We start from the raw sequence: 16142 nt of genomic DNA, 5'->3' as shown, positions 1-16142 counted from the left end.
TGCTCGTAAAAAACGCTCCTCTTTTTTGCAAAATATATGTGCCGTTAGTGACTCGACAACGGCAGATGTTTATTTTGATTGAAAATGATCAAAGCGGTCTATCGTTCTTTTGCATATGATTTGTTGGAATGCTCGAATATTTCACTCAAAACCGGCGAAGTTCCAGACTTGCTGAAGATTGGCCAGTCATCCCCATTGTTGAAGAAAGCTTCACCGAAGGGCGATAAATTAGGTAATTTTCGAAAAATCACGAATGTTTCAATACTGAGCAAGATTGTAGAGAAACATGTAGCTGCCTGGTAGTTGTCTGTTGGACTCAAACCAGTCTGCTCATTTATCTAAAAAATCATCTGAATGAGCTCTGCTGAAATTCACATGTGATATAGCTGCTATGGTTGAAAAAGGAGAAATCTCTATTAGTCTAATGACCTCAGCAGTGTCTTGATACTCTTTGCCGCAGACGATCTCTGTTTTCAATTTAGCAGAACAGGTTGGGAAGAAGGGGCAAAGTACCATCCGAGTTCCACAACTTTTTGACTGACAAATCTGACAGAGTGATATGTGAGGGCAATAAACATTCCATGCAAGAAGTCAATTTCATTTTTTGTTTTTCTCCTTGTTGAGGATGTATTTAGAGAAATAGCTGTGCCATACCGCAAATATGCTGACGACAGCCAATTAAACATAGCCTTCTATCGATCTTTGAGGCTCTCTGTGATGGTGATAGAAAAGTTTTGGGGTATACGTAAATATGTATCATCTGCAAACGCTGCTAATTTAGTTCGCTCCTTTGTTATTTCAAAGCTGGATGACTAACAGCCTCTTTTTTGGTTTGTCGACTGATCAGAATTACAAACTTCTGCTCGCACAGAATGCAGCTACTCGTTTCGCTTTCTGCTTAAACGTTGAGATCATATATCTTCGTCGCTAACCGAGCTTTATTGGCTGCCGACTAAGTATCGAATTAGATTTTTTTTAAATTGCAAAGCTTGTTTTTCAAATTTTGAGATTGCTTGATGCAAAGTTATCTCTACGTCATGCTGTTGCCCCTGTTGAGTTATGAAAGAACTGATGAATCGCTTCTCCAAGTTAGAGGAAAAACAAAGTATATCCGGCCAACTTTTTGGAGTGCCAATACAGATGTTCGATGCGTGCAGTATTTAAAACTCTGAGTAAATTTTATAGCGCTTTTTATATAAATGTAATTTATACTTAGTCGCAAAACCTGGAACGGGATGTGACACCAACAGTTGCAGTATACAAAACGTAAAACAAAACTTGCGTTCTATGCCCAGAAAGGAAGCTACAAATATAGGGAGCCAAAAAAATTAAAGGCTCAGAGATAAGGCGTTCTCCTACAGGGGCGATTGGCGGAAGAAAAAGAAGCTGATTCAATCATTAAAATTGCTTTTAAAAAATTGTTTCATGACCACTATAGCATGGAAATAACGATTATATACATAACCAGAATAGACAGAAAAGAAAACAGAGGCGCATCTTTTTCACAGCATTTGCTATCAAAAATATGAATTTTGTTTCAACCTTTTTCAAGAGCAGATTAAGACTCTTAGGCAGGTCATGATTATTTTTTCGTTTTTTTTTTCAGGATAAGTTCGAAAAAGTTTTACTTTTTGCGGTTTGATTTCGATTTCTTTTCAAGTTAGTTTTCCTTTGTTAAAAGGAAGGCAAACTCCAATATCGAACTGCAAAACCTGTTCCACTTCTAATTTTGAAAACGGTATTTAACTTTGAGATTTCCCAATGAAATAAAATTTTTATCTATTGATCCAGTTTTCTCAAATTGGGTTAGTTTCGTCAAAAAATGTCAATCGCAAATTGATTCAACTTTTCAAAGAGTTTAAAGGCCACCTTTTTTTGAAAATTGGAAAGTTCAGAAAAGATTTCGGAGTTTTTATTCTGCTTGCGTTCATTGACTCTTTTCCAACTGTCTGTTGGCTTTGTTTTTGTACTAATCAATTAGGAGACGGTGAGCGAATTTTACTAAATCAATTTGTTTTTGATCATCTCAAGTAGTATGAACTCTAATGCGGGGGCGTTAGGCATTGTGCTGCTGGAGCGGGTTAGAAACGTTCAGAAATAACATATATGACCTCACTTAGGCGACGATCACATGAATTTTTTTCGATTTCTGCACGCACGAAAAACCGCCGAAGTGGCAAAAAATCCATAAAACAGTTCATTAAACTTAGAAAAAACCTGAGTACTTTCTCCAATAGCACGGTTGATAACCCACGCGCCCTGCACGCCATAGATACAAAATTTGACTCTCGATCTTTTCGGCTTTGAAACCTTACACCCATAGATTTTATTCGCACCAAAAGATCCTCTTGGTTGAAAAATACCAGAATCGATTTGTGGAGCTTTTAACTATATTCTAGCTAGTAGATGAAGATCAGGGTTATAATGTACTCTAGCCGAAAACAGAACATTTTGAATTGACCAACAAGAAGGATAAATAGTAATTAATTCCCAATAGCATATAAAATTTGCAATAACACTAGGATAACCTGAGCTTTATCATACCTAGTAATGTTGATCCCACATTTGAGTAACATTTTATGTTGAATAGATCGCCAGGCGAATGGATCCGATCCGGATTCGAATGGAACTTCGTCTGTATTTGAGCAGAATGAGTTCCAGGCTAGTTTGACTGTGTGGCTGTTGGCTGCCTACCTGCTTATTGGCAATGTCCTCATCCTCAACCTCCTCATCGCCATCTTCGGACACATCTACGAGGTACATATTCTGGCTGGATCTCTTTACTACCCCCCCCCCCACCATTTTGCAAAGGGGGGATTCGTTACTAAGTACAAAAATCACATATACTTAACCGTTGCGTTAGTTCTATATAGGGTTGGAATTCCTTAAATGATATCATAGTGAGGGAACTAGTTGAAGAGATTCACTTGTCTATACAATCAGACACAATGTTGTTATCTCTGTTCGGCTTATATCATATACCTAGTGCGGCTTACGTTTTTTTACTCGTTTCTGTGATATCCGGTTCAGTAGTGTTTGGCTTTGTCTTTCGGCGTTGTATTTAATTTCCGCCACTGTTGAAAAATATCTTTTTTTTTCGGTGCGGTTGAACATCATTTAATTTCCGCCACTATTGAACAATTTTTTGTTCTCGGCACTGTTGAACAATATCTTTTTTCGGAACTGTTGTGCTACCTATGAATAGCCATTTCTCTTTGTGTGTAGGTGGTGGCTGAGAACTCGACGATAGAGTGGAAGAATGAGATGTTTCTGCTGTGTCAGGAGTACAGTGACAAGCCAGTCCTCCCCCCTCCACTCTCCATCTTCGAGACATTCTACCTCTTCTTCACCGAACTCTGCTGCAAGAAGGACGACGAAAGTGAGAAGACTCACAGAATTTAATCGTTTTAATGACGCCACTTTGGGGGCACCGTTACAGTTTTTGATAGCATGTGCTTTGACATTTGAATAGCAGTAATTCAAACTAGTTGATGGTTTTTCAACTCATCAAAGGAACCGAAAAAAGGGTTTTCGGGTTAGTAACTAGTTAAACACAATAAGTTGCATCACTATGCAGGTGGCATGCTGAATTTCATGAAAATGTACATATAGCTATTGGGTGGGTACTAGTAACTACAGGGTAGTTCGGGAAAACTTGAATTTTTGTACAAAATCAGATTTTTTCGGCCTAACTGGGTTCTTCTCAAAGATGGTCGGCCTTGTTTCCGCTTCATGAGTTTTGTTCAGTTGCCAATATGATTTTCAAATGTCTGGCTTGGCATGTTTGCCTAGAATTCCTGTTTGATAAAAATGGTGTTTTGAAAGTGTATGGGATTGGGTTTTGTTTTGAGACGCTTAGGAAATTTTTTATCACTTGCATATTTTTTTTCGCATAAACCCTTCTACCGATTTTCAAGAAAGATTTTACTAAAAAGGTATCCATCGAAAACTGCCTACAACCTTTTGTGCTTGAAAACTACCCTGTTCTTTTTGCGTTTTACCTTTGTCCACAGCCTGTGGGGGGGAATGTTTGACCGATATTTGAGATTTTGTTCATTTTCTCTAAAATTAATCTATCAAATCTGAGATCTTGTTTTCAATGAGTAGAACGGACCTAAAAAGCCCCCTTTTATATTCGGATACGCCCAAATTTTTTACACATCAAAATACGGCTCTCTGAATAGTCAAATTTTTTGACCGTTTTATGAATATTTTTCATATTTCTCGAAAACTAGCCTCCCAAAACAGATTGTTGTTTCAATGGAGATACGGGTGGTAAAAGGCTCCTTTGCATTAGGGGCCACTCACTCTTTTTCTACACGATTTTCTGAGCGTTTTTCTAATTTTTATGAATTTTACTGAAAATTAACCCTCTTTTATCTGCGGTTTTGGGTAAATCCAAAGAACGGGTGTTGAGAGGCTCCTTTCCGTACGCTTTAACGTCCAATTTTTTTTTGTAAATTTTATGGCTCTCAAAAAAGTAATAATAATGGCTCTCAGAAAAGTCATAAATTCATAGTTCAAAAATCACAGGTTGGGTTAAATCTCTTCTCCATAAGCGGCTACGCCCAGTTTTTTTTTAAACAAAAAGCTATGATTTTTGGAAATGTCAACTTTCTGATGTGTTGGCCGTTTTTAACTATTCTCAATTATTAAACTGAAATTCTGATATCTTAGGTTTAATTGGCACAACAAGGATGTTGGAAGCTTAACATTATAATTTGCTACGCCTAGTTTTTTTGGAAAAAAGTTATGGCCTTCAAACAAGTGAAAGTTTTGAAACTTTGACCGTTTTTTGAAGTTTTTTCACTCTCTTCGAAAATTACCGTGCCAATTCTCAGGTTAAGTTTTTAATCAAGAAACCCGATTTTGTGAATGATCTCTAATTTGTCTGCCATGACCTTTTTTAGCAGAAAAAAGTTACGGTTTTCGGAAAGTCAAGTTTTTGAACTTGGACCGTTTTTTAAAAACTTTCATTTTTTCTAAAAACTACCCTATCAAATCTGAGATGAAAATTTCAATCGAATGAAGTGGTAGCGCAAATTTTTCCTACAGAAGCGGCATTTCCTTAATATTTTGTTCGAGAAAGGTTATGTATTTTGGAGCATTGCAAAATCTTAATAATTTTCACTTCTCACTTATTTTATTAGAGAAACTAAGGTTTCAGGCGAAGTCCAATTTTTGAAGTTGCGCAGTTTGGCACGCATCAGTATAAGACATTTTAATATATGAAACGAAATTTTTTTGACTTAGAATTTGCACGAATCTATCCGGCCGAAAATAAGATAGCGTGACGAACAGACGGTGTACCCTATCCGAAGTTACCTTATGAGAAAGTCACTCCGGTCTGAAACTGAAATTGTAACAATTTTAAAATCATCGATTGTTCTTTGTACCAACAACAAAGAGCTCGATTGATATTCTTTACCTCTGAGGGGACTTGAGATGCGATTTGAAACGAGGCTATATGTCAGTTCTGTTGCTTGTTTAGATGAGCTGTCCAGTACGATGTTGGAGCGCCTGCGTATCTTCGAGAGCTATTGTGCTTCCAGTTATCGACAGGAGAAAGAGGCGCACAAGACTCTTGAAGAGAACATCAAGATACTCGCAGAGCAGTAAGTATACTGTTGTGTCGCATCTTGTTGTTGTTGTAGCAACAAAAAATGGCTCTCGACTTGAGGCCGGTGTAGGGCGAATCGAATTTGGGCAGCTCAATGCGTACATGGGGGGCTTAATATGGCAGAGTAATGAACGTAGTGAGTACTCTTTTATAGGTCTTGCTGATTTTTTTTTTGGTTTTTTTAAAAAAGTTAAAATTTATTCAAGCTCAATTTTGATTTTTTGCGGTTTGACTTCTGATTTTTTTTTTAATTTCAGTTCATTTCCTTTGTTGAAAGGAAAGCAAACTCCACTATCGAACAGCAAAAGTGTAAGGTAACGAAAAACGTGATCGACTTCTAATTTCGAAGTGTTATATATTGAATGAAAGTCGGAATGCGCTAGGGAACCAATGTTTACCTGCACGCAATGTTTTTTTGCTTTGTCGAATGCGACGTTTTAAAAAATCGCTTAGGCTTAACATTAAAGAGAAGGCCAAGAATGTTCTAGAACTTTCAAGTTTTCTTAAGTCTGGAATATTCTAGAACTATTTTGTCAAAAATTCAATTATGTAGACAAGATGAACTCAATAATTTTTCAGGCTACACTGCCTGTCCATTTTTTTTCCTTTTCAGAGTGATTTCATTCTGAAACGAACCAACTTAAAACACCAACCTCCTTGCTAGAGAAACTAGCTGTTAGCAAATCGATTTGCGCCATGAAATGTTTTGAAATTATTCAAAGTTTTATCGCTTGCATAGCTTGCCTAGAAAAACTGAAACTTCTCGCCAGTTTCTATATGAAACAACTTGGCATTTTTCAAAGTTTCATCTCATGAATAGCGTGCTCAGAAAAACTTCGAATTATTTCAAGCTATCTCATAGACTGAATCGTTTTGCGAAAAGCTTGAAGTTATTACGCAAAACTTTAGAAAACTTTTGTCAGCAAGCTTCTCGCAAACCGGTTTGACCTTTCAAATAACTTTGAAATGTTTCATAGCGTAAATAGCTTGCTTAGAAAAATTAAAAGCTTTTTGCTACCTGATTCGGTTTTTGAAATAACTGGAAAAAACTCGGAATTTCGTAGCTTTAAAAGCTTGCTTAGAAAAACTTCAAATTTTCGCGAACCGATACTGTCTATGAATTATCTTGAAATAATTCTAAGTTTAATAGCTTTAAAAGCTTGCTTAAAAAACAAAAGTTTTCGTGAACCGATTTGGTCCACAAAATAACTTGAAATCTTTCAAAGTTTCATAGCTTCAATAGCTTGCTCCGAAAAACGTAATGCCTTTCGCGAACTGATTCGGTTTATGAATTAACTGGAATTATTTCGAAGTTCCATAGCTCTAATAGCTTCCTTAGATAAACTAAAATGTTCGCGATCCGATTTGGTCTACGAAAAATATTCAAAGTTTCGTAGCTTTAATAGCTTGCTTAGAAAACTTTAAGCTTTTCGCAAACTGGTTTTGTTTATATGAATTCACTTGAGTTAACTTATAATTTCCAGCTGAAAAAGCTCGCTTAGAAATTTTTTTTCGCGAACTCATTCAGTCTATTTGGTTTATGAAATAACTTGAATTTTGATTCATTCCGTAGCTGGAATCGATTTATAGTATTCGCTAAGACATAAAAATTTGACAGACACATGTCCAACTATTTGATAGAGCTTTTTTCGAATCATTTTTTCTAATAAATTTTAAAAAAAACAAAGCCTGAAAATCATCAGAAGAGGTCATCCTATGTTATCTAAAGTTTCATAGCTTGAATATCTTGCTCCGGAAAACGTAATGCTTTTCGCGAACTGATTCGGTTTATGAATTAACAGGAATTATTTCAAAGCTGCATAGCTCTAATAGCTTCCTTAGATTAACTTAAAATGTTCGCGAACCGATTTGGTCTACGAAAAATCTTCGAAGTTTCGTAGCTTGAATAGCTTGCTTAGAAAACTTTAAGTTTTTCGCAAACTGATTTTGTTTATATAAATTCACTTGAGTTATTTTATAAATTCCAGCTGAAAAAGCTCGCTTAGAAATTTTTTTTTCGCGAACTCATTCAGTCTATTTGGTTTATGAAATAACTTGAAATTTGATTCATTCCGTAGCTGGAATCGATTTATAGTATTCCCTAAGACATAAAAATTTGACAGACACATGTCCAACTATTTGATAGAGCTTTTTTTCGAATCAGTTTTTCTAATAAATTTAAAAAAAAACAAAGCCTGAAAATCATCATACGCGGTCATCCTATGTCATCTAAACTTTCATAGCTTGAATATCTTGCTCCGGAAAATGTAATGCTTTTCGCGAACTGATTCGGTTTATGAATTAATCGGAATTATTTCGAAGTTGCATAGCTCTAATAGCTTCCTTAGATAAACTTAAAATGTTCGCGAACCGATTTGGTCTACGAAAAATCTTCAAAGTTTCGTAGCTTGAATAGTTTGCTTAAAAAACTTTAAGCTTTTCGCAAACTGATTTTGTTTATATAAGTTCACTTGAGTTATTTTATAAATTCCAGCTGAAAAAGCTTGCTTAGAATTTTTTTTTTCGCGAACTCATTCAGTCTATTTGGTTTATGAAATAACTTGAAATTTGATTCATTCCGTAGCTGGAATCGATTTATAGTATTCCCTAAGACATAAAAATTTGACAGACACATGTCCAACTATTTGATAGAGCTTTTTTCGAATCATTTTTTCTAATAAATTTAAAAAAACAAAGCCTGAAAATCATCATACGTGGTCATCCTATGTCATCTAAAGTTTCATAGCTTGAATATCTTGCTCCGGAAAACGTAATGCTTTTCGCGAACTGATTCGGTTTATGAATTAATCGGAATTGTTTTGAAGTTGCATAGCTCTAATAGCTTCCTTAGATAAACTTAAAATGTTCGCGAACCGATTTGGTCTACGAAAAATCTTCAAAGTTTCGTAGCTTGAATAGCTTGCTTAGAAAACTTTAAGCTTTTCGCAAACTGATTTTGTTTATATAAGTTCACTTGAGTTATTTTAGAAATTCCAGCTGAAAAAGCTTGCTTAGAATTTTTTTTCGCGAACTCATTCAGTCTATTTGGTTTATGAAATAACTTGAAATTTGATTCATTCCGTAGCTGGAATCGATTTATAGTATTCCCTAAGACATAAAAATTTGACAGACACATGTCCATTTATTTGATAGAGCTTTTTTCGAATCATTTTTTCTAATAAATTTTAAAAAACAAAGCCTGAAAATCATCATACGCGGTCATCCTATGTCATCTAAAGTTTCATAGCTTGAATATCTTGCTCCGGAAAACGTAATGCTTTTCGCGAACTGATTCGGTTTATGAATTAACCGGAATTATTTCGAAGTTGCATAGCTCTAATAGCTTCCTTAGATAAACTTAAAATGTTCGCGAACCGATTTGGTCTACGAAAAATCTTCAAAGTTTCGTAGCTTGAGTAGCTTGCTTAGAAAACTTAAAGCTTTTCGCAAACTGATTTTGTTTATATAAATTCACTTGAGTTATTTTATAAATTCCAGCTGAAAAAGCTTGCTTAGAATTTTTTTTCGCGAACTCATTCAGTCTATTTGGTTTATGAAATAACTTGAAATTTGATTCATTCCGTAGCTGGAATCGATTTATAGTGTTCCCTAAGACATAAAAATTTGACAGAGACATGTCCAACTATTTGATAGAGCTTTTTTCGAATCATTTTTTCTAATAAATAATAAAAAAAAAGCCTGAAAATCATCATACGCGGTCATCCTATGTCATCTAAAGTTTCATAGCTTGAATATCTTGCTCCGGAAAACGTAATGGTATTCGCGAACTGATTCGGTTTATGAATTAACAGGAATTATTTCAAAGCTGCATAGCTCTAATAGCTTCCTTAGATAAACTTGAAATGTTCGCTAATCGATTTGGTCGACGAGAAAACTTCAAAAATTCATAGCTTGAATAGCTTGCTTAGAAAACTTTAAGCTTTTCGCAAACTGATTTTGTTTATATAAATTCACTTGAGTTATTTTATAAATTCAAGCTGAAAAAGCTTGCTTAGAATTTTTTTTCGCGAACTCATTCAGTCTATTTGGTTTATGAAATAACTTGAAATTTGATTCATTCCGTAGCTGGAATCGATTTATAGCATTCCCTAAGACATAAAAATTTGACAGACACATGTCCAATTATTTGATAGAGCTTTTTTCGAATCATTTTTTCTAATAAATTATAAAAAACAAAGCCTGAAAATCATCATACGCGGTCATCCTATGTCATCTAAAGTTTCATAGCTTGAATATCTTGCTCCGGAAAACGTAATGGTATTCGCGAACTGATTCGGTTTATGAATTAACAGGAATTATTTCAAAGCTGCATAGCTCTAATAGCTTCCTTAGATAAACATGAAATGTTCGCGAATCGATTTGGTCGACGAGAAAACTTCAAAAATTCATAGCTTGAATAGCTTGCTTAGAAAACTTTAAGCTTTTCGCAAACTGATTTTGTTTATATAAATTCACTTGAGTTATTTTATAAATTCCAGCTGAAAAAGCTTGCTTAGAATTTTTTTTCGCGAACTCATTCAGTCTATTTGGTTTATGAAATAACTTGAAATTTGATTCATTCCGTAGCTGGAATCGATTTATAGTATTCCCTAAGACATAAAAATTTGACAGACACATGTCCATTTATTTGATAGAGCTTTTTTCGAATCATTTTTCTAATAAATTTTAAAAAAAAACAAAGCCTGAAAATCATCATACGCGGTCATCCTTTGTCATCTAAAGTTTCATAGCTTGAATATCTTGCTCCGGAAAACGTAATGCTTTTCGCGAACTGATTCGGTTTATGAATTAACCGGAATTGTTTTGAAGTTGCATAGCTCTAATAGCTTCCTTAGATAAACTTAAAATGTTCGCGAACCGATTTGGTCTACGGAAAATCTTCAAAGTTTCGTAGCTTGAATAGCTTGCTTAGAAAACTTTAAGCTTTTCGCAAACTGATTTTGTTTATATAAATTCACTTGAGTTATTTTATAAATTCCAGCTGAAAAAGCTTGCTTAGAATTTTTTTTTCGCGAACTCATTCAGTCTATTTGGTTTATGAAATAACTTGAAATTTGATTCATTCCGTAGCTGGAATCGATTTATAGTATTCCCTAAGACATAAAAATTTGACAGACACATGTCAAACTATTTGATAGAGCTTTTTTCGAATCATTTTTTCTAATAAATTTAAAAAAACAAAGCCTGAAAATCATCATACGCGGTCATCCTATGTCATCTAAAGTTTCATAGCTTGAATATATTGCTCCGGAAAACGTAATGTTTTTCGCGAACTGATTCGGTTTATGAATTAATCGGAATTATTTCGAAGTTGCATAGCTCTAATAGCTTCCTTAGATAAACTTAAAATGTTCGCAAACCGATTTGGTCTACGAAAAATCTTCAAAGTTTCGTAGCTTGAATAGCTTGCTTAGAAAACTTAAAGCTTTCCGCAAACTGATTTTGTTTATAAAAATTCACTTGAGTTATTTTATACCTTCCAGCTGAAAAAGCTTGCTTAGAATTTTTTTTCGCGAACTCATTCAGTCTATTTAGTTTATGAAATAACTTGAAATTTGATTCATTCCGTAGCTGGAATCGATTTATAGTATTCCCTAAGACATAAAAATTTGACAGACACATGTCCATTTATTTGATAGAGCTTTTTTCGAATCTTTTTTTCTAATAAATTTTAAAAAACAAAGCCTGAAAATCATCATACGCGGTCATCCTATGTCATCTAAAGTTTCATAGCTTGATTATCTTGCTCCGGAAAACGTAATGCTTTTCGCGAACTGATTCGGTTTATGAATTAACCGGAATTATTTCGAAGTTGCATAGCTCTAATAGCTTCCTTAGATAAACTTAAATTGTTCGCGTTCCGATTTGGTCTACGAAAAATCTTCAAAGTTTCGTAGCTTGAATAGCTTGCTTAGAAAACTTTAAGCTTTTCGCAAACTGATTTTGTTTATATAAGTTCACTTGAGTTATTTTATAAATTCCAGCTGAAAAAGCTTCCTTGGAATTTTTTTTCGCGAACTCATTCAGTCTATTTAGTTTATGAAATAACTTGAAATTTGATTCATTCCGTAGCTGGAATCGATTTATAGTATTCCCTAAGACATAAAAATTTGACAGAGACATGTCCAACTATTTGATAGAGCTTTTTTCGAATCTTTTTTTCTAATAAATTTTAAAAAACAAAGCCTGAAAATCATCATACGCGGTCATCCTATGTCATCTAAAGTTTCATAGCTTGATTATCTTGCTCCGGAAAACGTAATGCTTTTCGCGAACTGATTCGGTTTATGAATTAACCGGAATTATTTCGAAGTTGCATAGCTCTAATAGCTTCCTTAGATAAACTTAAATTGTTCGCGAACCGATTTGGTCTACGAAAAATCTTCAAAGTTTCGTAGCTTGAATAGCTTGCTTAGAAAACTTAAAGCTTTTCGCAAACTGATTTTGTTTATATAAGTTCACTTGAGTTATTTTATAAATTCCAGCTGAAAAAGCTTCCTTAGAATTTTTTTTCGCGAACTCATTCAGTCTATTTAGTTTATGAAATAACTTGAAATTTGATTCATTCCGTAGCTGGAATCGATTTATAGTATTCCCTAAGACATAAAAATTTGACAGAGACATGTCCAACTATTTGATAGAGCTTTTTTCGAATCATTTTTTCTAATAAATTATAAAAAACAAAGCCTGAAAATCATCATACGCGGTCATCCTATGTCATCTAAAGTTTCATAGCTTGAATATCTTGCTCCGGAAAACGTAATGGTATTCGCGAACTGATTCGGTTTATGAATTATTAGGAATTATTTCAAAGCTGCATAGCTCTAATAGCTTCCTTAGATAAACTTGAAATGTTCGCGAATCGATTTGGTCTACGAGATAACTTTAAAAGTTCATAGCTTGAATAGCTTGCTTAGAAAAATTAAATTTTGGCCAAACGATTCGGTCTAAGAAACAGCTTGGATTTTTTAAATTTTTTTGCTCGATTAGTTTGCGCAGAAAAACGAACTTTTCGCAAAACTTTTTCTTCTAAGAAATAACTTGGAAATTTGAAACCTTTTGTTTAATTGCTCGACTAGCTCGCTTGAAAAAATAATTTTTCGCAAAAAGTTTCGGTCTTAATTATTTGAAATTTTTTAATTGTTTAAAGCTTCGAAAACTTTTGCTATCTAATTAACTTTATTAAATAACTTGAAATACTTTGAAGTTTCATAACTCAACTACCCTACTTAAAAAAATTCAAATTTGTTGCCAACTAATTAGCTTTATGCAACGATCTGATATTTTAAAAAAAGTTTCTTTGCTTGAATAACATAGAACGAACTTTTCGCAGAACGTTTCGGTCCAATAAACAATTGACCAAATGCTTGCATAGAAAAACTTAAACATTTCAAAGCTTGAATAGCTTGTTAAAAAATATATTAGCTTTTCGAAAACCGATTCGTTCTATGAAATAATTTGAAGTGTTTCAAAGCATAATTTTAATAGCTAGCATTCAGTCTATGAAATACATTGAATTAATTAAAAATTTCATAGCCCTAATTGTTTGCTTAGAGAAACTTAAACTTTTTGCGAACCAAATCAGTCTATGCAATAACTTGGAAAGGTTTCATGGCTAAAATAGCTTGCAAGAAAAATTCGAATCTTTTGCGGACCAGTTCGCTGTGTGAAATAACCTGAAATATTTCAAAGTTTCATCGCTTGAATAGCTTACTACGAAAAATCTAAAACTTCGACGTCCGATTTGCTTTATGAAACATTTTGATATGTTTCATAGCTTGAATAGAAAAGCTTCAATTTTTCGGGAACCTTAAGTGTTTCTACACCGATTTAATAAATAGCTCAACTTGAAATTGTTCAAAGTTTCATTGCTTGGTTAGCTTAATAAGAACAAGAATTATTGTTTGCCAGCCAATTGATTATTGGAGGCGGGCTTGCTAGTTGGAAATTAATTATCAGATTTCCCAGCGAAAAAAAAAGTTTTGCCTTTTGATCCAGTTTTCTCAAATTGGAATAATTTTAGCAAAAAAAGTGTCCATCATAATTTGTTCTACAAATTGAAAGAGCTCTAAGGCCATCTATTGTTTTCTTCGAAATTCAAAGTTGAAGGTTTTTGAAAAAACAAGTCTTCTTCTGGTTCCTTGCGTTCATTATTCTTTTCCAACTGTCAGTTGACTATGTTTTGTTTCTCAGTTAGATGGGGGAGGGGGAACTATTCGGTTTTAAAAATCTAATTTTTTTTGTTGTTCACGGTCGACCCAATATGAGCTATACCCAAACACCATTTAGACCTATCTTGACAAAATTTTGTGCGACAGAGACAAAATTTGAATCTAATTTGACAATAAATTGATTAAATTTTTAAGATATTCAAATTTCAAGGTCTGTAACTTCAAGTGCCATTATTTGGGTTTTATTGATCTGTGGATATGCACCGTTAATTGACTGAAAGTTGTAGCGTATTCGGTCATTCCGCCTTGAGAAGATGTAAATTAAAGGACTAAATAAGTAAGTGTGAATGAAGCAAGTTAGTTATGTTGGAGAAAATGTCTTGAGAACGATCGATAGGCGTCGTCCATTGATTCACTTAATTGCTACATTTTGAACTTTTCATTTGTGAATTCCGATAGACTGCTATAATTTTTTGGCAATCGCTTCTTCTGGCATAAAAGATCCCCCCCCCCCCTTAGTTAATTATGATATGAGGATTGTGTTTTAGTGCTGACGAGGAGATGGAGAAGATCAACGACATGATAAATGTGGTGGACTACTTGAGACAAGATTTGGAGCCGCAGGATAAGAAGAAGGGAAACAAGAAGAAGCGAGGAGAGAGGGAGAGAGCGGCTGCGGCGGCCCCCTCAGCTACTCAGACCCTCAGCCAGAGCTCCGTCCAGGACAAGAGCGGCGCAGGAGGCCAGAACCAAGGCTCCTCCAAGACGCTCCAGGCAAAAAACTAACGAAAACTACAGATAATTAAACTACTTTTTACAATGATTCAATTTATAATTAAGGGCAGGGAAAATTGCTACAGATATTAGAAGAGGCGCTGGAGTGTTTTGTAATTTGAAAATTTAGTTGAAAAACAATAATCATTCATTAATATATAAGCCTATTTTGTCAGTTCTGAATAAGAGTTTTCTCGCACTGTTTGGTACAACTGGGCTCGAATGAATAAATCAACAAATTTTATCTGAGACAGCGCTTCATAAATATCTTCCAAATTTAACAGTAATGTTTCCGGCTTTGATTATTATCGAGATATTTTCATAACTGAAACCTAAACCTGGATTTTATACGAAGCTTTTAAATTGTCACATCGTGTCTTTAATATTAGTGAAATCAGTGCATTATGAGTGTAAAATAAAATTGTTCTTTTTTAGCTGAAAACTAGTAGGAAGATATAGACTTGGAAACATCCGATTGTTGCTTTGCGAACTTTGAGAATTTTGTAGTTAAATTTCCAGTGAAATTCTTAGTGAATGATTAAGTTATTCTATAATTTTCAGGAAGGTTTACATTCTTACTAACAAAACCACGCTAAGTAATTTGAGGTTGAGGGTGGTCGCTTTTATTGTGCGGTAACTCAGTAAATGGATGCAGTTTTCTATCAGTTTAGTTTAATTCTCATGCTTAAATCGCTTGAAAATTGGCAATTTATATGATTTTTCAATCTGATAAATTATAAATTTAATGCTAAGTTTTGCCTGCCATTTGAATTCGAGTGGTGGTTTCATAGCTTTTGTAATTCTATGAGGATGTTGTTCAAATTATAATTTTACTAATTCATTAATTCAGAGAATGCAGGTAATTTGGCATGTTTTATGAAATATTTTGACCAAGTCATTATTATTATTTATTTATTTATTTATTTCGCGTTTTCGTTTGATTTTTAAGATCGAAATTTGTGTAAATCAATGCAGTTGTAATGACTCGGTCAAGTTTCGAATATGACGAAACTCAATTACAAGTTTTAGAACATATAAAGAATAAAAAATCTATCTTCTCTAAAAAGTTTTAGATGCAGATTAGGACTCAAACCATAAAATCTCCGGCTCGGATTTGGGTTAGCGAGGGAATTCTCCTCTATCGATTTCAGCCCAGAATAATTGAAAAAAACTGACTAGCTATGCAAAGGAACAACAGCTGAAAACAAACTTACGAAATAACCGTAGCTGAATGCGAACTTAAATCAGGTCAAAACGAGCACCGGTTCCCTTTGACCTGAACAAATCACGGACAGTCATTTTTTAGCTTGATGTTCCAAAATTTGACCAATTCACAACCAAAAAAAGTGCATGGGAAAATCACTTAGCTCCCGAAAATCATACACAACTCTGCAAACTTTTGTCAGATAAAGAATGACTCTGAGATTTTCAATTTTAAAAAAATATTTTTCGGAGAATTGACTTCTTACTTGAGTGAAGTGATGTCCAGTTTTTGTAGGTCATATTAAAAACTTGACGCAGATATTACGAAATCAGACCCCTATAAGTCGTTTAAT

At 34.1% G+C, this 16142-nt stretch overlaps 1 protein-coding gene across 5 annotated transcripts in view; it reads left to right on the top strand.

Annotated features, from left to right (window-relative positions):
* LOC134854627 (transient receptor potential cation channel subfamily M member 2-like) overlaps positions 1-15503 on the top strand; it is a 55718-nt gene extending 40215 nt beyond the window's left edge. For all 5 annotated transcript variants that reach the window (XM_063870966.1, XM_063870964.1, XM_063870965.1 and 2 more), the window contains 4 exons: positions 2591-2757; positions 3226-3379; positions 5492-5615; positions 14361-15503. In XM_063870966.1, the coding sequence (XP_063727036.1) occupies positions 2591-2757; positions 3226-3379; positions 5492-5615; positions 14361-14598 (683 nt within the window). In that variant the 3' untranslated portion in view covers positions 14599-15503. The remainder of the gene's footprint in view (positions 1-2590; positions 2758-3225; positions 3380-5491; positions 5616-14360) is intronic.
* Positions 15504-16142: the final 639 nt, after the last annotated feature.

The sequence above is a fragment of the Symsagittifera roscoffensis genome, chromosome 9, assembly GCF_963678635.1.
Source record: "Symsagittifera roscoffensis chromosome 9, txSymRosc1.1, whole genome shotgun sequence".
Lineage (NCBI taxonomy): Eukaryota > Metazoa > Xenacoelomorpha > Acoela > Convolutidae > Symsagittifera > Symsagittifera roscoffensis.
This window is presented reverse-complemented; position numbering and strand designations above follow the sequence as displayed.